The sequence below is a fragment of the Haemorhous mexicanus genome, chromosome 2 (genome assembly GCF_027477595.1).
Source record: "Haemorhous mexicanus isolate bHaeMex1 chromosome 2, bHaeMex1.pri, whole genome shotgun sequence".
In the NCBI taxonomy this organism is placed as follows: Eukaryota; Metazoa; Chordata; class Aves; order Passeriformes; family Fringillidae; genus Haemorhous; species Haemorhous mexicanus.
Genome location: NC_082342.1, coordinates 35492806 through 35516021, shown reverse-complemented (window position 1 = coordinate 35516021; position 23216 = coordinate 35492806). Strand labels below are relative to the sequence as shown.

General features: G+C 40.3%; 1 protein-coding gene across 3 annotated transcripts in view; it reads left to right on the top strand.

Moving 5' to 3' along the window:
* The window catches only part of TENM4 (teneurin transmembrane protein 4), a 600039-nt gene that overhangs the window by 423948 nt on the left and 152875 nt on the right, over positions 1-23216 (top strand). For all 3 annotated transcript variants that reach the window (XM_059838450.1, XM_059838449.1, XM_059838451.1), the window contains 2 exons: positions 2891-3101; positions 21257-21358. In XM_059838450.1, coding sequence (XP_059694433.1) covers positions 2891-3101; positions 21257-21358 — 313 coding nt within the window. The remainder of the gene's footprint in view (positions 1-2890; positions 3102-21256; positions 21359-23216) is intronic.

Genomic DNA, 23216 nt, shown 5'->3' with positions numbered 1-23216 from the left:
GCATCTTGCAAATATTTATTAAAAAAACCTTTTGTTTTTGGCAGAAAGCCCCAAGTAAGCATAACCCAGACTGAAGTAGAACAGCAGCTCACTGTACCTGAGTGCCTTGAAATTGTTTTCATCTCGCTAAGCTCTAAGTAACTACATCTAATATATAGCAGGAAGTGGATGCTTGTAAGCACAATCCACAGGATATTTCTTAGATGTATGCTTTACAATGAGGCAGGTTGCATCCTAGAAGTCTCTCTTTGCTTGCAATCCAGTGATTCTAGAAAACTAATTTAAGCTGCCATGGAGATGACAGCACTCGGTGAAGTGAACTTTACCTATGGTTTCTTGAGTTCTATTTTAAAGTTGAGTCAAGCTGTTCCATCATGCTCCAAAATGAATATGGAAATACTTCAGTTTTACCTTCTCCAGTTCACTTGTTCCTTACTCAGAATCAAGCTCTGTTGAGACATTCCCAGCACCCAGACACCGCACTGATGTCCTCTGTCCCTGTCCTGCTCAGCTGTGTCAGGCATGGTCACACATGAGACCTGATGGGGCATCAGCCTAGGCAGTAGTTTATGCTCAGAGTGGCTACAGAGACTTGGGTCCCAAAGTGTCTTTCAAACCAACCACTTGCCAGTATCCTCTTAAATCCTTCTGTTTTCATAGAATCATAGAATATACTGAGTAGGAAATGACCTATGAGGATCATCAAATTCAACTCCTGGCCTTGCACAGGACAGCCCAAGAATCACACCATGTGCCTGAAAGCATTGTCCAAACACTTTTGTGGCAGCTTCCCTGGGGAGCCTGTTCCAGTGTTCAGCCACACTATGAGTGCAAAACCTTTTTCTGATACCCAACCTAAACCTCTCCTGACTCAGCTTCAGGCTGTTTCCTCAAGTCCTGTCACTGGTCACCACAGACAAGTAAGAGATCAGTGTCTGCCCCTGCACCTCCCCTCAATGAGGCAGTTTCAGACTGCAATGAGGTCTCCCCTCAGTCTCCTGTTCTCCAGGCTGAACAGACCAATGACCTCATGCAGCCACTCCTCATGCAGCTTCCCCTCCAGAGCTTCACCATCCTTCTGGCCATCCTTTGGACACTGTCTAAGAGCTCAATGTTTTTCTTATAATGTGGCACCAAAAACTGCCCCCAGGCCTCGAGGTGAGGCTGCCCCAGTGCAGAGCAGAGTGGGACCATCCCCTCCCTTGCCCAGCTGGCAGTGCTGTGCCTCATGCCCCCCAGGGAGCAGTTGAAACAGAAATGTACATTTTTAATTACATGTGTTTAGAATTTATACTTGCCGTGTATTTTTTGATTTTAGATTGTATATGTTTATAATTTATATATATTTTCTATTTTTCCAAAACTGAAACTCTGTCTCTAGGAAAGCTAACTTGGATAGAAACCCAAAAATGACCTTTGCAGTGTGGCAGCTTTTACATTCTCGAAAAAATATTTCAGCACCAAATTTGTGATCTGTATACTGAAATACAACCAAAAGAAAATAAAAATGAAAGCAAGGATCAAAAATAATTTTCTCTAAATAAATAATTAAAAATATATAATTAAAATAATGGAGGGATGTATTCTGTCATTTTGCATGCGAGCTATGTCATATATAGCTTATTGCTCAAAATGTTCTTAGAAATAAACACTTCTTTTTTTGACTTAGTAGCTTAACTTTTTTTAACGTTTCCTACATAGGAAAGAACATGTCATCAAGTCCTTATCTTTGTTGACTTTGAAGACCATACCAGACAACTTCATAACAAGCACCCAAATTTTGCTACAGTAAAGTGAAAAGGGATAAGCAGCCTAAATATTGATGCCACAGTCAACTAACACTCAGCAGCCATTCAGTGCAGCAACATTTACGGGTTCAGAAATAAGCTGTTCTGTTTCTTTCTGCCTGTTTTTCTTCTTCCTGCCAAAAAAAAATCACAAACTTACCTGATCAGCTGGATGAGATAGGCAAAACCAAGTGAAGTCAGGGAATAGAAAAGCTAAATAGTGCCTCAACTGTTGGCTTCTGCTTGCGAGGTGTCCTGGTCATCTAAGCACATGATACAAGTCAGATTAGATAAGGTTCATTTAACATTTGTGATGTCTGCTAGGCTTCTATCTGCCTCAGCCCATTAATATAATGCCAGACGAAATACAAGTATTGTGGAAAATCAGTGGAAGTTTATTTAAATAGGAAACTAAAGGGAGTTGCAATACTAGTATTAAAGCGAAGCAGTTGTTCAAAGTTAGCCTTGCAAAAAGTAAATGCATCCTTTTGAAGAAAATACCTAGAGCCACTCCTGAAATGAGACTTTTATATATTATTTATCTCTTTTCCATCTTCATTTTTTATGATCTTTTAACTACTTTTCCTGTTGTTTTAAGATAAAATCTTTGTTGGCTAAGCAAAATACTTCTGCAAAACCTCTACCAGAGTTCCCTTTAAAATATTTTTTACTTTTCCTTTGGTGACCCCTAAAAACTCCAGCAAACAACCCAGTTGGGCTAGATATATTTTTCTGTCTTATTTTCCATATTAGCCAAGACATAAAAAAGATAACAAATAAGCTGTTTAGTGTCATATTTACAGTTCAGTTGAGGTATGATCTCATTATTTCCTGCCTATATTTCTACAGAATGAGAACATCTCAGTAAGGCCAATATGCTGCAAGTCACCTTCTAAACAAAGATGATTTCAAGATTTATATAATTTCTGGAAAATACGTTCATATACTAGCTATTTCCAAAATGGTTACTTGCAGGTAGTCCAGGAGAGTACTTGAGTTACCAGAGCAAATCCTGTTTATGATGCTTGTGCAGACCCAGAATAAGAGACTAAGCTTGAGGATACCTGATAAACACACAAACATCACTCCCTCTTATGTTTCAGTTTGACTTTGTCGAGCTCCTTGATGGAAGACGTCTGCTGACCCAGGAGGCGAGAAGCTTGGAAGGACCTCAGCGGCAGCACAGAGCTTTCGTGCCCTTGGCCAGCCATGAGACAGGATTTATCCAGTATTTAGATTCAGGAATATGGCATTTAGCCTTCTACAATGATGGCAAGGAATCGGAAGTGGTTTCTTTTCTCACTACTGCTATTGGTAAGGATTTCCTCTATTATTCCTAAACTCCTAAGTACGCCTTGGGGCCAGGTATTAACGCACGCACTCGAATTTCATGATGGCTTTGTGTGGTTTGGGAGAAAATGCTTGGAGGGGATTCTATTTAGCAATATGCTGAATACTGTTAGACCCTAAATGTTGAGTAAGTATTTTGTAGGTATTTTAAGTAACTATAACCATAATGTGATTCTGCACAGTGCCAAACATGGATTACAAGCTGGAAGATCCTTGCTTTATTTTCTTACTTTGATTTTCCTTTTATTTAGTTGGCTTTTATTGGTTTTGTTTGATTTTTTGTTTGTTTGATAGGCTTTTTTCTCTTTCTGGAGTAGAGATGTAGGAGTGATCGAAGAACAGACAGTAGCACCATTCCACAGTTCTGTGTGACAGACAGTTCTGCCATTGAACACCATCAAAATCACTCAAGCTGGAGTTCAGGCAGAGTACTGGGGTTAAAACTCCAATAAAGGGCACTGTAAGCCTTGGTGGTAGCAACCACAGTAACAGGAATCCCTGTTTCTCCTTGCTAACAGAAAGAAGGTGAGATTGCTTAAGAAGAACAAATTAAGTAAATAGGTCTTCTGACTTCTCTGGCAGTAAAATGCCCTGTCAGTTCAGCTCACAGGCATGGATTTGTTGCTGTCCAAGGAGGAAAAGATGCTGCCAGTGGGTGCCTGACAGCACACTGAGTATTCTTCTCCCACCCTGTAAATATCTAAATCTGTTTCCGATCCAGTAATATTTAATTTTAAATTTGTCTGACCTGCTTAAACTGTTCATATACTGAAATTCATTTGGTTCTAATTTAAAGATCAGTCTATAAAAGTAGCACTCAGCTTTCTTCTGACCGCAGTGTTTAATGGACTTTTTTTCTTTGCAAAAAAAAGCAGACTCATTGCAAAGCTGCCATTAATCCCTCTCCCAACAGAGGCATTGGTGTTGAGTCTCAGCTGTCTGCAATAGTTACCTAAGAGCTATGGGCTGTAATTTGTCTTGGCAGGTTAATTAAAAAGTTTAGGTCTTACTAAAGCAAAGTCATTAACATCCCAATATTCCATTTTAGCACTAAAGTTTATCTAATGCAGAAATGGAAACTGCTGTAATACTATGTTTTAAATTTAAAACCTGGAAATGTGATGTTCTGTCTTGTTTGCAGCTGAGTAACACTAGTGGTAGTTACTTCTAGAACTATGTTAGCTTATGAAATTGAGGTCTTACTTTATAGAATGCAGATTTACTTCCATTGAGTTTGCTTTAGTAATTTGATTTTTTACTTAAAAAAACCACACAAGCTTAAGATACTCTTCTAAGGCAGCTTTTTCTCCTTGTTGAAGAATGTCTTCAGTTCAAAATTTCCCATCACAGGAAAGAAATCAGTGAGGCTCTTAGAACAGAAAACATGTTTAAAGCACTGTCACTATTGTTCTTGTTTTCAAAGTGATGCCAAAGTGTTCTAGCCAGACTTTTCTCTTGGCCTCATTGCACTAATATGGGGAAAAACAAGGAGAAAAAAAGAAAAGAAGCATTCTTAATTTGCCTTTGAGCATCAAGGGAATGATGAGGGTGAGAGGCATGTCAAATTGTCTTCAAGGCAATCTTATTTTTTTTAGTTTTGTTCTGCTGTACACTCATGACTACATGATAAACAGAGCAGTCCATGATATGGAACCCATGATATATTCAATATATCCCCTGCTGACCTTGAATCATTCAGGGTTTCTGTGGTTTAGAAACAAGAAACTTTTCTTTTGCTACACAGGTGGGAATCACTTTATTCACTGGCAGCGCTATATTAACACAAAGCTGTAGTGTAAAAACCCTGTAAAGGTACAAGCTATGAATTTTGAAAAGAATTTAAGTAAAATTTTTAGATAGGAAAATGTGGCTTCTTGGCTAGAATTTGTCCAGAAAAGTGCAGCATTTGTATAAGTACCATAAAAATCACTGTAATAGCCTTAACAAGGTGGTACCTTTCTCCTCCATCTAACTTTCAACAGCTTGTTAAAAAAAGAAAAAGAGAAACAGTCAGGTGTTTTGTGTAACTCTAATGCTTCAGAACCTTTCTAGTGTATTCATGAAGTCTGGCAAGACATGATTGCTAGATTGTAAGTACATAAATACTGTGGTACTGTAGTGTTACTGTTTTTTTTTTTCACTGCCCAAGTAAAGAGGATAAAGCAACCTGACAGTGCTTATGAACCAGTGTGTAAAGTTGCAACACCAAACTAATAAATCAAGTCACACATGATGGGAGCCTTAGATCTGTCTGTGCAGGGTGAGGAGCCTTCAAAGGAGTTGTGTTGACTGTCAGAGACAAGCTGCCATTTCATTTGATTCCTGTGGCAAGACCACCTAAAATATCTCCCTTTATTATTCCACTAACATAGGGCTTACAGTAAGAGCAAGTTTGAAAAGTATAGCTGTGATGCAGGAAGAAGTAGGATCCAATGATCTGAGAAGCGGTCCAGCAGCCTAGAACTCCTGAATTCTGATTGATGTGTTAATTCTGCCCCAGCCTAGGCTCATGCTTCAGCTGCTCACTGTGTAAAACTGAGGAGAGTGACATTTCTCCGGAGATGCTGTGAGAGTGATAGAACTGCTGGGAAAATGAATGAAGCATTAATTAATAATCACAGATAGTAGCAGAAAGCACAAAATTGATAATGGTGATCATAATGATAAGTTCATAAAGCCAAACTGTGCAGTCATTGCTTCAGGCAAACATCCCCTGCGAGTGAGGACTCACCAAAATAAATGGCAATAGCTTTTACTTCAGCAGTAAACATGTTGGATGGAAAGACTGCTGATTTCCCAAGTCTTATCTGCTATGTTTCAACAGACCGAGCTGTTCAGAGCCAGCAAATCATTGCAGGCTCTGTATGACAGTATCAACTGCAATTACTGTGCAGTGCTTGCCTGGAATGATTTGGCTTCCATTATTCTAGTGAAAACTGGAGAAAAATGGAAAAAGGCATCTGTATTCCCAGTTTGATAACACACAGTTAATTTCATAAATTGTGAGGCTGTCCATTATATAGCTTTGGAATGTGATAAAGCTATAACTAAATCCACTCAGGAACATTAGCATAGATTTTGAGGGCAGGAGATGGCAACTTGGCCTGTTTTCTAAATGGATGTGAAATCATCATCACTGAAGGGCTAGGTGTTGTCAAAATATCTGCCTGTTACATGCAGTGAATGTAAACCTGGGAAGAATACAGCCTTGTAATGCCTGTCAGAGCTTATACTTCTGAATAACACAGGTAATTCAGGTGGAGGGAAAAATATTATTCTAGAAAAGTTTTCAGCTTTTAACAGCATTTTTATATCTCATTCTTCCAAATTACAATTCGTTACATTATAAAGGAATGGACAGTCATGGTCTCTCAATAATAAATTAACCTTTTTGTAAATTACATCGGTGACACTTTCTGAAATTCCTAATAGGAACACTTCTTTGAGAAGCACTTTGTGGCTTCACAATCTGCCACAATCTGCCTGATAGTGGTAATTTATTTAGAGCAATCTTGTCTAGCAAAGCAAAATAGTAGTCTGAGAAATCGGCTAGAATCAGCACATCTGAGACAGATTTTGGCCAAAAGTCTTCTCAGTAGAAGCAGAAAACATCTGAGAACCTGAAAAGAGCATCTGTGGAGTAAAAGTGTCTTCCAGCAGCTGCTACTGCTGAGTTCAGGCAGTCTCGACTGTGCAGGGCCATTGAGAAATCAAAAGGAAAAGCAAAATCAACTGTCTGTGAGAGGAGAGCATCGCTGTTTACCAGCTTGTCACCCAGCAAGTGACAGGAAACACATGTAGAGCACCCAGGATTGGATGCAAGGTTTTATCTCATTCCTATCTTCCACATGAGACAACACTTAAGAAAAGGACCATTCTTTCTGCTCCTTCTGCCATCTGTAAAAAAACCCTGCTGTAAGTAGTTTCCTCCATTGAAGTGCAAGATGAGCTCCAGTGTGATTTATAAGGGGCTGACAGCACATCCAGCACCTGGTAATATACACCAAAAGGCACATGCCCTTCCTCCAATAGCCCAGAATGTAACCTACCCCATGCAGTCCCTAGGACAGCGCTTCACACTCAGGAATGGTAGCAGCAGAGGAGCACTTCACAATAGGACTGAGCTCAAAGGAGAAATTGCAGGGCACAGAGACAAGCGTGGGACTGGGAACCCTCCTTGTGTGAGCAGTGACAAGAATGGCTTCCTTAGCATTGTGTGAAAGTGTCTGTGTGTTTAGCTTGTTCTTAGCAAAGGGAAAAGGAAGCATCTGAGTAGCTCAGATTTGCTTTAGCTGCTTATGTGTAAGCTAACTTAAACTCTAGCAATTTCCACTTCAAAGGGGGATACAGAAGTGTGATCCACTTAGAGTTTCAAAGCCATTTGTGTTATTTACACTTGTTTTTCTAATGTCTGGAAAAATCTAAATTGGCTTCATGTAAATATTGAGGGGTTAGGATACTCTGCAGAGTAACATGGGATGTGATCTGTTCTGGCTTGCACTTTGCTTTTAGCTCCTTAATGCCACAGTTACTCGACTTAAAAGTCCTCCATGTACTATTAGATCTTCAGGACTCTGAAGGAGGAAAAGTGGGTTTAATGTCTCAGCTACCCTTTTCTGAACTTCTCCTTAGGCTAAAGAGCTGAAAGTTCAGCAAGTACTTTGCTGAATCAGAACTCTTTAACTGCTAATGAGACTCCAGCTGCTCTGTGGAAGAGCTCAGTTCTCCCCTATTGCATGAGTATGGTCATCTTAGCCCTACTGTTTCCGAGAGGGACATGGAGCACTTCTACAATGTGGTAACCCTCTGCAGAAGATTAGTTAGTAACCCATTCCTGCCCACACTCACAGCTCTTTTTTTGCTCTGCACAGGAAAAGAAACACAGCAATATGAGAACTGTGCCAAGGAGGAAAATCACCTAATTTCTGATGTTATTGATCTTTGTGCTACAAAATAATAGCAGAGCTTTGCAGGCTCTGCAAATAGTTTTTTCAGCTTTGGCTCTGTATGCTCCCCTACAAGCTGATGTCTGATGCTCTGTCAGATGGGTGATGCTTTTTTTGATTATTCTCTTGTTGCTGCCAACCCTTTCTTTGATACTTTGTTTCCTGCTTTCTGCTCTTATCTAGCTTCTCTGAGTGTGGCCAAGCTCACAGGTCTCAGGTAGTATTTAGAAAAGATACAGTCACTCAATTGATGTAGAAAGCAAAAAATGCGTGTATGAGTCCCTGCCGGGCCTATGTTAGGTTTTTCTTTCCTTGTGTATTTGATCTCATGAGTGACATTTTGTTGACAGGTCTGCTTGACTGAAAATGCTTATCCTCAGAGCAGATTCAGGTTATGCTGCAGCATTGCAAAGTATCTTCCTTTAAATATCCATCTGGCCTCAGAGTGTGAGGTCCTCTGTGAGAGTTGAACTAGTCTATGCAGAAGGTTGGCAAGAAGACAGGAGATTGCCCTCTCCATCCTAGCCTAATCCAGCCCAGTCGGATAGGTTCGGTATCACAAGGCGAGACAGAAGTGTGGGGTGAACTCCCTCTGCCTGAGCTTTGTGAGCTGCAAGAATTCCCCATTCCAAGCAGGTGTCATGGTGTGCTTGGTGAGATTTCACTTTCATCCAGCCCATGTGCAAATCTAGTCTGTTCTCTTTATAGGGTTTAATAAAAAGCAAGCATGGGCTGAGCCTGGATTTGGAAATGGAAAGAGGGCTGTGCAGAGGTGAAACATTTCACAGTAGCTTGCACTCCTTATATCCAGAGTTTGTTTGCTATTCTCAGTAAAACAGTAATGATGATTTTGGATAGATAGTGACACAGCCCTTAAAACTTTAGCAGCTGAAAATCAACAGCAGCTTTATCAGTGCACCCTTAATCTTTTCATGTTTTTCCTCAAAATTGATGAACAGCCTCATTTCCCAGTGAAGTGAGCCAAGAGGGTGAGCATATTCCAGTGCTGGAGTTTATCTTTGTGTCTGCCTTTTCAGACAACTCCTAACAGATCAAACATTCCTCCTGGTTCTTAAATCCCTTTCAGCTTCAGTCAGTAATGTTTGTACATGATCCTATGGTACACTGCTCCCTAAATGTTAACTGCAGCTTTCTGCCTGCTGCTGCTTAGATCTACAGTGCTTCCAAGGAACAGGAAGTCAGACCAATTGTTTCAAATCTAGATGTTACTTGTAATGACCTTTTTTCTCTCTGCAAGCATTTCTTGCATAATAACCCCTCTTCCCAAGCCATAATGGCAGGCAAAATTATTATTTCAGGATTTTGCTATTGAAGACATAAGGCATGTCTAATAAAGAGCAAATTAGGACATGTCTCAAAGATAATTAAATAATAAGAAGCCTGTAAAGGTCAAATGCTTGGCTGTGAAAACAACCATGGCCTCTCTTTCTGTGTAGAGTGTATCTCTTCTCTGATAATCAGTGAATAAAAGCTAGCAGTAGAAAATTAAAATGTGTAAAGCTAGCTTAGTTTTAAAGCAGAGATGCAATAATTTAATGTTGGATTTAAACTTTTTCTTTATTTTTTATTTTGATTTCTATATGTACACATGTCTTTCAATAGCTCTTACAATTACAAGTGATAACTTGAGTGGAGAAAATAGAAAAATGGACAAGTACTTTCATTTATATTGTTGTATAAAAGAAATTAGGCCATGCTTCTAAAGACTGCTTGGATGCCAGTAAGTATTCATCTCAGTAGAAGTTAGATTTCTGAGTGTCTTTAATGTTCCAGATTTTGTCTGGTTTTAATCATGCTTTAAAGTGGTAGAAGAACGAAGGTAGATTTGTCATTTTGAAAAGCTTTGCCTACATCTGTACTTACATGGACTGGTTGCATTGAACGTGCGTGTCCGTGTGCTGTGTTCAGGCAGGCAAGTTCCCTTGATCTGACAGAGCTGGTACAAAAGGTTTAGTGATTGGGGGAATTACTTTAGTTTTAGGGTCAAGAAAAGGTTTATTTATTGCTGAAGTTTATGCCTCTTTCTTTCTTTCTTTCTTCTTTCTTTCTTTCTTTCTTTCTTTCTTTCTTTCTTTCTTTCTTTCTTTCTTTCTTTCTTTCTCTTTCTTTCTTTCTTTCTTTCTTTCTTTCTTTCTTTCTTTCTTTCTTTCTTTCTTTCTTTCTCTTTTCTGTTATTTCTTTCTTTCTGTTATTTCAATCCCTATGTTTTTCTGTTCACTTTTTTTCAGAAAAGCATAATTCTGCCTTAATAACATGGCATGTAAGTGCTGTCTGAGGGGTTCTGGAGAAAAGTGTAAAACGGTGCATATGGTTTTCGTTTTTACACTTTTGTATATAGCTCTTTCCACGCAGCCCAGACTGCGGGCTAATGTAAGCACAGCTTGTTTTATTCCTGTGTCGTATTACCGAGCTGCTAGAGCAGCTTTGTGCATGCTTTTCTTTCCATGAATGCTCCCCTGCTAAAGCACAGAAATAAGGTTGTGGGAGTTACTTGTCCGCTTTGGCAAACAAAAAGAAAACTCTTTCTGTACTAGAACAACAGACACTTTAAAGCCTCACTTTTCAAAAGGCTGTATTCACGTGTACATACTTGCATGCAAGACCACAAAAAACTAGAAGCCAACAACATCAGCACCTCAGGAGTCACTGGACCAATCTTTATTTTGCATGAGGGCCGAGCAGATGAGAGGGACATGGTCTGTGCAGTCACTCCTGGCATATGTTGACTTTTTACATGATAACAGTTGGTCTGTATATTAGATGTGTGACTGCTTTCCTTTGCTGAGTGCTACAACAGTCTCCGAAAAAGTTCCACAGATTATCTTAAACTGATTTCTAGACAGCTTGCCAGAGGCTCTGAGCAGGAGCAAGATTTGACCACATATGTGCAGCGAGTCTGTAAGGGGCAGGAACAGAGCCATAAGTACTGCTTTTTGTCTGGCTCTGACAGAAGACCACCAAGAGTTCAATGCAGCTGCCTGAGATGCCCCAGAGAACTAGGGGCATCCCTACAGCAGAGCAAGGCTGACATAGAACCTGGAGGGAAGTCAGGCTCTTGTGTAGCAGTTGCTGCCAGTCAGGCATCCTGCTTGAGAGCATGTCCAAGCACCAGGCACTTACCTAACTGAACTTCTCATATCAGTCATTCCAGCCAGTACATCCTTAGTTATCAGACTGGATATATTAACTAAAGACTTGGTGTAAAATGAAATTTATTTTCTATCCACCCAAAATTAAAACATTGCCAAGGTTTCGTGGTATTTGTTTGATCAAAAGAGATTACATTTGTAGTTCTCTGGGTGTGTATGCAAGAATGGTTTCGGTTTTTTTCCTCCTGTAATACACCAACTTAAAACATCATTTAAAATGAAACTCAAGGCCAGATTTAGCCTTGCCCTGAGCTATGACAGCGGAAAATGTAATGTACTGAACGTGAAGTAACTTCTCTCTTGCTAGTGCAGCTCCAGAAGTTGAACCCTGAAGGCTGAATAATTGTTGTTTCCTGTATTAGTTTGTAACAATTTATGAGAGTGGGAAGGAACAAAAAAAATTCTTTGCAATCCCCTGGGCAAATAGGGGATATGACAGTTTCATCTACTGGAGTGAAATTCAGGTTTAAAAATATTCCAACTGCAAAAAAGGGAATCTGGGAAGAAAATAACTGTTCACAGTGTGTCTTTCTAGATGTCCACAGCCATGTCACAGTTATGTTACAAGTATGGATTAAAGTCTTATTGTGCTTGGAAGCTGCATTGTAGAAGGAAAAATAAGAGGGCTTTAGTCCAACAGCTACTCTTTGTTTAAAATTATTCACTGAATTTTTTTTCCCAGCTAACTTCCAACCTGTGATCACATTTCAAGTGCTTTGGAACAGAGGGTGTTTTCAGATGGTCAGTATATGATTCCTTAAGAACTGTGTTTCAAGAGCCTTTTGTACTTTTAGCATTGCTCATGTTGTGAGGAAACAGTGTTCCCTGTTTGGCCCTCTGGACAGCAGAAATATATTAGCAGGACTTCCTGAAAGTTGGTGAAGTCAAGGGAGATTTTACCATCAAGTTAAATGGTCATATACATCGACCAATGCCCAAGTGCTTTTGAATTCCCATTACACTTTATGCTTTCAGCCATCTGAGAGCTTCAGATTATAAGGCATTCTGCCCTGGAAAGATTTCTTCTTAATAAGGAAGCAGTAAGAGAAAGGAATGAATCAGGGAGATAAAGTTAAAGCTCTCTGTCAAAGGGTAACCCAAATTCAGACCAAATGTGGCAAAGGTTTCTGAAATGATCAGGCTTGTTCTCTTCTTTATTTACTCCCCAGCTATTCCCACTTGGTCCCTTTTTCTGTAGAACAGAAGTTCAAAATAGGACAGAAAAAAATCTGACTTTTTAGTATTTCCAGCTGGGACTGGAGTCAAATGTGCTTGAAATAGTGTGAGAAAGACTGATATGATTGTGGTGAGAGCCATTTGAGTACCTGGATATACATCTCAAACCAGGCCTAAAAACCGAAGTATAGACAGCTCAAGGGAAAATGTGCTCACATGATGTACTGTGAAATTTGGCAAAATCAGCAGCTCTTGATATCAATAAGCAGCCTAACTGCCCTGAGCACCACACCTTCTGTGCTTCACCGTCACCTTGTAAAATGGCCCAGCCTGCAGAGTCACTTCTGGCAGGGGCAGGTGTCTCTTGTCAGCACCCTCATGGACATGGGGGTGTATCTGCACTTGCAAATTGCTTTTTTAAAATGTTCTTACAGAAAAAAGAGGAGTGAGAATAACATTCAATTCAATATTGTGGTTATGTCCTCTCTCACTTTCCAAATTCAGGAGTGATTTAAGGATCTGTTTAGAGGACTGCCTGCTTGTTGCCCTTTTCCTAATTTAGCATCCTTATACCTGCATGTGAAGATTAGAGTTCCACTGGGATGTGAGAGCAAAACAGGGTTATATGCATGGGTCCTTAATTAAAACAGACCTCCCAGCCTTAGGAAAAAGAAAAAAAAAATCAAAATCTGGCACAACATCAACCAGCATTAGCAGTATCAGAATCCTGCTAGGTGCCCTACAGAAGAGGAAACTGTGAAAGAGCACTCAAAAATAATGACTGAGTTTCCATGATGATGTCAAGATTTTCACATCTCAGGCTGCCAGGTGTGGATTACTTGAGCTAGAAGTATAAAAGCTGTGCAAAATAAAAATGAAGCAGAAAAATTGAAATCTCAGCAGGTGATGATGTACTATAAGAAGGAATCAGTCCTTTAAAGCTTCATCTAGGGAAGGAAGAGGAGGAGCAAGAGAATACTAAACCCAGGGTTTCCACATTTCCCTTGTTTCCAGGGCATTTTCTTTCCCCTTATGTTTGTTTTCCCTTTTTTTTTTTTTTTTTTTTTTTTGGCTCATAATGTCAAATCTGATGCTTGAAGACATCTGAAACCTGTTTTATCCCCTCTCACCTCCACGTCAGCCTTGGCATTGTTATCACAATTACAAGGGCAGTGACAGTTCTCTAGGCTTAGAATCCAGCCTCTCCTGAAGTGAAATCCAATTGAGTAGCATCATTTCTTTGAAAAATAAACAAGACTGCAAGCTCTGCGACTGGGAAGTAAATTAAATGTGTTCACAGAGCTTCAGAATCCTCTTTGCCTTTCATGTTATACTGCTTGACTTCCTAATAAAATTATTGGTAACGTAGTCAGGGCAGTGACAAGGAGCATTTTTGTGAAAGAGAGATGTTATTGCAGTGAGCTTGTAGGTGTCAGTTTTATCCTGGACAAGCAGATCTAGAATAAATAGTGTGTGGCTTTCTAAGGTTGCTCTAGTGCAGCAGCAAAGAGTAAGGTGAAATAGTGTGGTGTCCCTTCACTCTCCCAAGCAATGTAATTCAGTGTACAGTGAGAGGAATGCTGGGCACTCCTCACAGCCCTTCTGTACTGATGTGGCTGAAAGAGGATTTCAAGGTCAAATACAAACCATGGAGTCTCCCTGTTTGCTGCCTTGCTCCCTGTGCCCTCCCTCCCTCCCTCCCAGCAAAACGTTTTTGTTAGCCAGGGGAACACAACTAGGCAGAAAATAGATCAGTAGACAGCTAGGAACAATATATTTCTGTGTAACAATAAATATATGTATTTGTTTGATACAGTAAACGATTCTAGTTATTTGGTTTACCTTATTTTTTAGTTTACTTGCTATTTTTGAATTAATGCATCTTTGTATAGAGACAGTCAGCATTTATTAGGAAAGGGTAAAAACCTTTTGTTGTACCAATTAGTATGTATGCAATATCTTCCTGGGCTGATAGATGAGTAGCTGTGGCAATTTATTTTAGGCTGAGCAGCTACATATTGTAGCTCTCACCAGAACTGAACAAAAGATTTTGAGGCCATTTCTTATGTCGTGGTGGAGTAGACTACTAGTTGAAGGGACCAGACAGGATACTTAAAAAAACCCTGCTCTTTTCTTTGCATCTCATTTCTAATATTTAATATTCTCACTGGTGCAAGTTTTTTGTATTCCTTGAAAATTGATTCCTGAACTGAGATTAGCATTGATTCATTAAAGTCTAATTGTCCTACTGCAGTGCTATTCCTTCATGTTTCTGACACCAAACACTGCCATCTCCAAAGCAACTTTTTGAGGTTATCAAATGAAACAGTTACATTTGAATTCACACAGCCACACAGCACTGAATGGCATTTAATCAGTTCTTAGAAAGCAGTCCTGGTGCTTATTAACTCCCAAAAAGCTACTGCCTTCAGTTGCCAGCTAGATAACTATTTTTTCTTTGCCAATAGATAGTTGCCTCTAAATGCCTAGGGAATGATGATGCTTGGTGGCAAGTGCAGGCTATAAAATATTTATCTTTAACACACAATTGTATTACTGCAGCCTCTAATAGGATTTGGTGTCAGGCAAACATCTGCCTTGGCCTCTGGCCCAAAGATAGGGAAACAAGCTATTAAGTTGGATGTTGCATAGTAAATAAATAAGGCAGAAATACTGTTAAATACTGTTTGCTGACCAGCAAACATGGTGAGTATATAAAAAAGAAGTCCATCAAGAGTCTAGAAATTTGTCAAGCTTCTTAATTATGTTTATTGTGTTGCATCTGGATAAAGGTAATTCATGTCGGTAGTTGTGAGCCAGGCTGACAGATCTTTATGGAGTTCACCACAGTAGAATTGGCTTTCATGGGGCTTTTTGTCAGCAGCAAAGTGGTCCCCTGAGCAGACCATTAGCCTGGGAGCTTTGTTGCTGTCACATGAGTCAATTTATAATATGAAGCAAATGCTGTGTTGTATTTGTCCATGCCTCAGATTAACAGCCTAAAAAAAATGAGAATGGTAACAATTAGCGATTTCATATCGAACTCGATAATACCCTTAAACAAAAAATAGTATAGTGTGAAGTCTTATTGTGGGTATGGGCTGGATCATGCCAATTTATGGCTTCTCTCAGAGTAAAGGGTGATTACAGTGGGAGAGCTAGCAATGGGACAAAGGTTTGAGCCAAGTTTCCCTCAAAATCTGCCAGCTGTGAGTTTACTTGTACTGAAAAAATCTCCTGAAAGAAATCGCAAAAATAGCAGATCAGTGTTATTTTATGCAATATGCTGAATTTTAGCTGTTGAGGATACTTAGAGTATTTTTTGTTTCTTTCTTTGCTTTGATATTTAAAGCTCATGAGCAGAAAGGATCTTAAAGAGTACTTCAGAAGAAGAGTTTTGCTCTTGAAGAAGTCTAGGCTTTTGCACTTAATGGATGTTTTCCCTTTCTTATTTTTATGAACCCAGAAAGTGTTTTGTACATCCTCCTTTTCCTGGCTGAGGTGGGCTGTCCTAGGGTAGGGAGTACCTGCTCTGTTGGACAGGGCATTTCCATACTGTTCTCCAAAATGACAGTGTGGATCTGAAGACCAAGTGTCTCATTATGTCATTTAGACTTTCTGTCAGAGAAGAGTGAGGATATTTCTAATGGAGAACTGCAAAGATGCCCAGAGGATTTGAGCACCTCTCTATGGAGACAGGCAAAGGGAGTTGGGGTTTCTCAGCCTGGGGAAGAGAAGGTGCCAAGGAGACCTTAGAGCTCTTCCAGTACCTAAAGGGGCTGCAAAAGAGCTGGAGAGGGACTTCTTACAAGGGCTTGGAGTGATAGGACAAGCAGGAATAGTTTTAAACTGACCAGTTGGGAGGTTTAGGTTAGATATTAGGAGGAAATTCTTCACTGTGTGATGAGGCATTGTCACAGGCTGCCCAGAGAAACTGTGGTTGACATAGCCCTGAAGGTGTTCAAGGCTAGTTTGGATGGGCTGTGGAGCAGCTTGGTCTTGTGGAAGGTGTCTCTGCTCATGGCAGGGGGATTGGAACTGGGTGGTCTTTAAGGTCCCTTCCAATCAAAACCATCCAGTAATTCTGTGATTCCATTAAATGACTTGCTTTTTCAGTTGCTAATTAGATTGTGAAGCTGGCAGAACACTTAATTCCATAGGCAAGCTTCTGCATTCCCTCTTAGAAACCCCACCACCTCAAGTTTTGCCCATGTGCCCCTGGTGTGAGTTGTTTGCTTTCGGAAGTTTCACTCCTGCTGCCATTGGTGGTTGAAAGGTGGCATGGAAACTGTTTTCAGTGTTCTCTTTTCATTCAGCAGCAAAACCTGATGAAGGCATCATGCATCATCCATCGGCTGGCCCTCCAGTTATTAATCTCTGCCCTTACCGGCTGGTGTCAGTCAGATCTCTTCAGGGATTTGGAAGCCAAGAGAAAACTGTGGGAATCAGACTGGAAACGGAGAACATATGTATCTCTTTCTAAAATAGAATTGTTCATGGTCTCACAGTGAACTTTAACAATTAAATAAAGCAAAACAAAAACATTGTCATAATTCTCTAAAGGAGTTCCCATGGTACTATTCATAAAACACCATATGGAATTTTGTATATATTGGAAAATACTCCTCTAATTATGTGAACAGCTTACAGAATAAGCTCTATAATGGAGACTAGAAGCCAGCCATAACTGCAGTGGCCTGTTTTTGCTTATTGACTGAGAGCAATGTTGTCACCTCTGTAGCAATGTTGACTGTGAACATACTCAAAAAGAAAGACAGCTGCTTTGTGCCACTGACTTAGGGACTCCCTGAATGTTTGTGTCCGTTCTATCCCATATGATAATAATTTGGCTAAGCCCTAGCTTCTGAAAATGTCTGCCTGATTCTTTATTCTTTCCAGGGTTCTCCCATCACAACTGCCTTATTTCTGATGCCAAGTCATCCTCCTCCTCCTGTTTAGTTTGAAATGTAGGTGTTAGAGCACTGTGCATGAACGTGTGCGCACTTACACATGCCAGAAGGGCCAGAAAATTATCTGAGGTGCTCAGCTGGCAGTCTGTAACTACTGAAACAAAATTCAGTCCTAGGATGGAAACAGAGGTTTTTATGAAAAGCCTTGAGTGAGTATAACCTGCTAATGCCTGCAATCTTCAAAGTAAAAAGAAATTCCAGCTTGTGATTCTGCCTAAGAATTTAAAAAGGAGCATGCTCAGTGTTGCACACACAGCTTGCAGACTTGCTCCTCACAAGCCTTAATCTCTGCCTTGTTTTGTGCTCATTAGCTCTGGAGTTTCTGAGGAAAAAAAGTGTGTTCATTTAACACTTCCTTTATGGAAATACTTTGGAGTTGTTTGGGAGTAGCTTTGAGACAAAGATGCACTGCATGAACCTTCATCACTTTTCAGAATTGATTCTCAGTAGTGAAGAACTTTTGGGAGTGTGTGAAGACCCTAATTGCCCTGAATCACCAGGAAAGTTTAACTGCTAAAAAACAGCAAGTGGCACAAGTCACAGGGGGAGTAGAGTTTCTTTTCACTTCATCTCATCTCTATCAGTTAGGTTATTCCAGGGCAAATAGAGGTAGTGTAAAATGAGAATACATTAAAAATGTTACTTTTGGCTATATTGGAAAAACAAAGGACATCAGAGAAAGCAGTGAAATGGGATGAAAGGATTTTTAAGGGCCTACTCTATTATTAATAGCAGAGGGTATTCAGGCCACAAGTAATAGCTACTGAGGTGCTTCAGTGCAGAAGGTAAAATGGGTTTCATCCACCTGTTTTTTAATTCCTTTTGAATTCCTTTAGCCACTCTATGGCATGAGGCAATTTGGCCACACTGGCAAAGAAGTGTCTGGGAAACCAAAGATTGAGGATGTAGTGATAGATGAAGTGATATGTGTTCATATCACTGCAGCTTTACAGTGAGAAATGCCAGATCTGCATATGAGCCAGAAAATATAGATGTATTTTTTTTAATGAGTTAGTGTCAGTCACTGTCAGCAGGGATCTTACCAGTTATAGGTGTCTCTGCTGAACTAGTCAGAGGAGGAAAGGATGCACCACCAGACTAAAGGTTCTTACATGGATTCATCCAGAAATTGTGGAAAGGTTGGTTATCTAAGCACAGGTCTGCTCCATTTCTGTGGTTACTCTGAACTTCTAAATCCCTTTATACATAGTCATAATAGTGGACAAAGTAATTCAGTTTAATCTGCAGTGGACACTGAATTGCTGTGCAGAATCTTGCCTATCTTGTCCTAGGCATCGCAGACACACCAGCTGAACTCACTGTAACTGCAAAATATTGTTTCCAGTAAGAAAGATTATCATTTAGCTGATGTGGTGCATTGTCACACTTTGGAACACTTGCCATGCTTGATGTTATGCTACTTTCTAGATACTTTCTAGATGTTTCTGTGGGTCTTTTTACTATTTTACTTAAATATTATATTGCAAAAATATACTAAGAAAGCTATATGGATCCTTTTCAAGATTTCAGTTTAGTCAATTAAAGCAAAAACTTGAGAAAAAACTTTTAAAAACAGTTTTTAATATTCAGAAGGTGTTGTTAATGCTGGGAGTCTGTCCTGCATCATGCCCTGAGTATTCCCCTTGACTTCAAAGGTCACACATGTTACGTCTGTGCAGTGTTGCTCCACCTTGCAGCCCCTGGCCCACTGTGGCAGTGGGGGTGGTAAGGTGTCATGGGACAACTGAACTGATGCTGAATAGCACAGCCCTTCTCTTCCCAGTTTTCAGGCAGAAAAAAAAAAAAAAACTTTAGGTTTTATTTCTGCTGCATTCATTTCTTTTGCCACCTTTTGATCTTAACCACCTGACTGGAGGGTCTGACAAGTGCCAGAACCAGCACAAGAAGAGGGAGCTTAGAGTTGTTCTTAGGATGAGAAGATTAGAGGAAAAGGACTGACCCTTTCAGCAGCAGGAGCGGTTAAATCTCCTTGCCCATCTCATTATCTTGTTTCACAGAACTCACACTCTGTATGTTCTTCATGTGTGTAACTATGTACATAAATAACTTCCTTTTCCTAAATCTCTGGGTATATTTCTTGAAGAAAAGAAAAATATAAGTATTTTTAAAAAAGCATAGAGAAAAAAAGTCATAAAGTGAATTAATTTTTGTTTTTAGCAAAAACAAAACTCTGACGTTAACCCATGTCAGAGTTCTGAAGATTGGATACACATGGGCTAGTATTAACTTTTCATTTACAGGATAGATTTGTGTTTGTACCTGCTATGAAGTGAGAGATGATATTCTTAAATATCACTATAAATGCACAGGCCTTAGTCATTACTTCTTTATTCTAGGAAGCATGGCTGCTCTTTAATTGGAACAAAGATGGCAGCTCAAGCCTAAAGAGTTGACTGCATGTTGTGACTGTATTTCCACACACCAAGTGAATACCTGCTTAACTACTGAGTGTTAGAAAACAGACAGCACTTCGTTGTACCTTTCTCGCTGCATGGAACTGTCTGCTTATGAGTTGTCTGAAGCCAGGACTTAGAACATAAATGCTTTAAACTGGCTTTATTATTTAAGTTTGCTATTGTCTTTTGTGAATTATTGAATTACACCACAGTCTTTAAAATGTCCTTCAGAAACCTCTGCTCTTTGGCAAACACCCATCCAGAAACTGGTTCCTTTCATTTGTGATTAGAAACTAATCTGCACATCTCTGCTGTCACTGGTTCTCTTCACTTGCACTGATTGGGAGTTTACAAATAACTTTGCTCCCACAAGGTCTTGTGAAGTATGTCTGTGCAAATGCAATCATTATTCACAGGGCTGAGATTTTCATCCCACTCCATGTGTATCACCAGTGCCCCTGCTCTATAACCAAATCCAGTTTTCATCTGATAGGCATCTCCCTCAGAGAAAATGGGAAATAGCACTGTAGAATGAGCCATGGTATTTATTACAATGTCTTTCAAAGCCCCACTCACATTTACGCAGTCTTCATTCAGTTTAGTGTAAGAAAATAAGATTATTTTCATTCTCTTTTTGATGTGTTTACCAGCTTGTGTTGTTCCTTCATGAAAGATATGTTTTAGTCCCAATATTCTGAACTCTCTTTAAAAGAGAAGTGCTAGATAACATTTTGCTTACCTGTTAACTTCCCTGAAAAATGAATAGCTGGTGTTTTTGCCAAAGTCAGGGAATTTAAGATGATAACTAGAAATAGAAGAAAATATAAAATAGGCCCATTCCTGTTCCACCAAATAGAATATTAGCCCCAGCACTCTGAGCTGTTAAAGATACAAATTATTATATTCAATGTAAAGTTGCAGAGCAAATAAGAAATTTGGTTAGAGGTGTTTTGTGAACAAGCAGATAGGATGAACCAAGGGTCTGTGTTGAGTAAGTTCATACAGGAACGTATCTATCATCACTCAGCTCTTTTTTGGCACAAATAAATGCCTCAAGGTCACTTAATTGAGTCAACAAAACCAGACCAAAAGTGTATGTTCTGCCATGAGAATGGTGTGTATTGCATCCCTGCAATAAATTCAGAGAGAAAAATGGTTGTAAAAATATACGGGAAGAAAAGACACTTGGAAGTTTTCAGGTACTGAGAGAATTCCAAACCTGGTGGGTGCCGAGCAGCTCATATTTAATCACTGAATTCACAGTTGAACCATCCATCGATGTAAATGGGTGAGCAGGGTTTAGTGCAGCTCACACTAATGTCTTCACCCCAAGTGCAGCAATTGCTTTGAAGTTTCAGCTGTCCTGCCCATCCAGAGCCTCCTAAACTCAGAGCTGTTTTCTTACCTAAAGAAGTTTCTGAATTCTGTTTTGTTTTCCAGAATCAGTGGATAACTGTCCCAGTAATTGCTATGGGAATGGAGACTGCGTGTCTGGGACTTGCCATTGCTTCCTTGGCTTTCTGGGCCCTGACTGTGGCAGAGGTAGGAATTTATGCTTGATAACTGTTTCCCTTTCCCATTCGGTTAACATTTTTCTTCTGGAAATTATATTCATGACGGTGCCTTCTGAAAAGTACTCTTCACCCAGTGTGGGGATGCTGCAGTAGAGTGGAAAGAAGTTCATCTGTGAATTTTGTTTGCCACAAATTTGCTAAAAATTTGCTAAATTCCCTTTCGATCAGCGGCTGAGGGACCCATGGGTGTTTACCCTGGAGAAAAGAAGGATCAGGGGACATCTTACTGATCTCTACAACTACCTGAAGGGAAGGTGTAGCCAGGTGGGGATCGGTCTCTTCTCCCAAGTAAGCAATAAGACAAGAGGAAACATCCTCCATTTGTGCCAGGAGAGGTTTAGATTGGCTTTTGGGAAAAATTTCTTCAGCAAAGGATTCAGGCTGCTCAGGGAAGTGGTGGAATCACCATCTCTGGGAGTGTAGGTGCAGCATTTAGGCACATGGTTTAGAGGTGGGCTGGCAGTGCTGGGCTAAGAGTTGGACTCGATCTCAGAGGGCATTTCCAACCTTAATGACACTGTGATTCTTTACTAATCATGAGTGCTGTGCTCTTAGCAGCAGCACAGGCCCTTTGGCTGCTTGTGGACAGGCAAATGTCACGTTGGAAATTTACTTCTGGAAGTGACTTTAGAAAACCAGACTTATGTGGCATTATGGTTTGTTTAGCAGAGCACTTTTATCATGATGTGGCACAACACTATAATGATACTTCCTTTTAAGATACTGATTATACAAAAAGTACCTGGCAAGTCTGGCTGTAGGGAATAGGGCAGCGTTAGCATAAGGCTAGGAGTGGGATAATGGCAGGAGCAACTGATTACTCTGGCCAAAAGTAAAAACACTGGGAAGACTGGGAAGGAGACTTACCCCAGTAAACAGTATAATACATTTTTCTGCTCAAGTGATAAGTATTTTTAATAAATGGCTTTGGAAGGGTTTTCTTTGGCCTGAATTTTCTAGGTTATTTAAACATTTAAAAAACAAACTGAAATACTTTTAGTAAGAACACATTTCAAACCAAGATATGAAAATCTTGCATGTGGGAAATGGCAGGATACTGTGCATCAACCTTTTCAAGGCCTTCTTTGGCTCAAACGGTCCAACAAACTAAGTACAGATTTATAAATCTGGGGAGGGAGGTAGCATAAAGCATTTGTGCCCACCCAAGGAGCTGCGGTAAGGCTGCAGGTCAGGCCTTTACCCCAGCTCATCGCTGCTTTGGAAAGCAGCCTGGCGCCTTCCCAAGAGAGAGCTAAACTCTGTCCAACCCCAGCCCTCTCCCCCTCCAGCCGAGCTGGGTCACATCCCAGCAGCAAGGCAGGAGACAGAGATAAGGAGCCGCGCACCCCCAGGGCAGGCGGGAGCTCCCTGCCAAGGCAGTGAGGCCGGGCTGAGCCCGGCGGGGTTTCAGAGTTCACAGCCCAGTAAGATGGATGTGGCAAGCTGTGTCCCTGAGAGCTGTTATGTCAAACTTCTTGCTGACTCAGGTTACACTTGGTTTGCATTTCCTTACACTTGGTTTGCATTTCCAAGCTCCTTTTCAAATCCCTAGAGCTGGAGACAAAAGGAGTTTTTTCCATGTCCCATAGCATATTCCAGCTCACACCTCCTAACTTTCAGTAGGGGCAGAAGTTCAGGGCTTATTTCCCCCAAGGCTCCCTGTAGAGTCTGTGGAGGAGAAGAACTTTCTTCACTGTGAGTCAGAGTACTTAAACTCTTGTTCTGAATCCACTTTCAGAGGAGCTCACCTCCCCTCCCTGGCTACCCTGAACTTTCTCAGGCTTTTCAATGGAGTGATGCCAGTCTCTCATTTCACCAGAGCACAT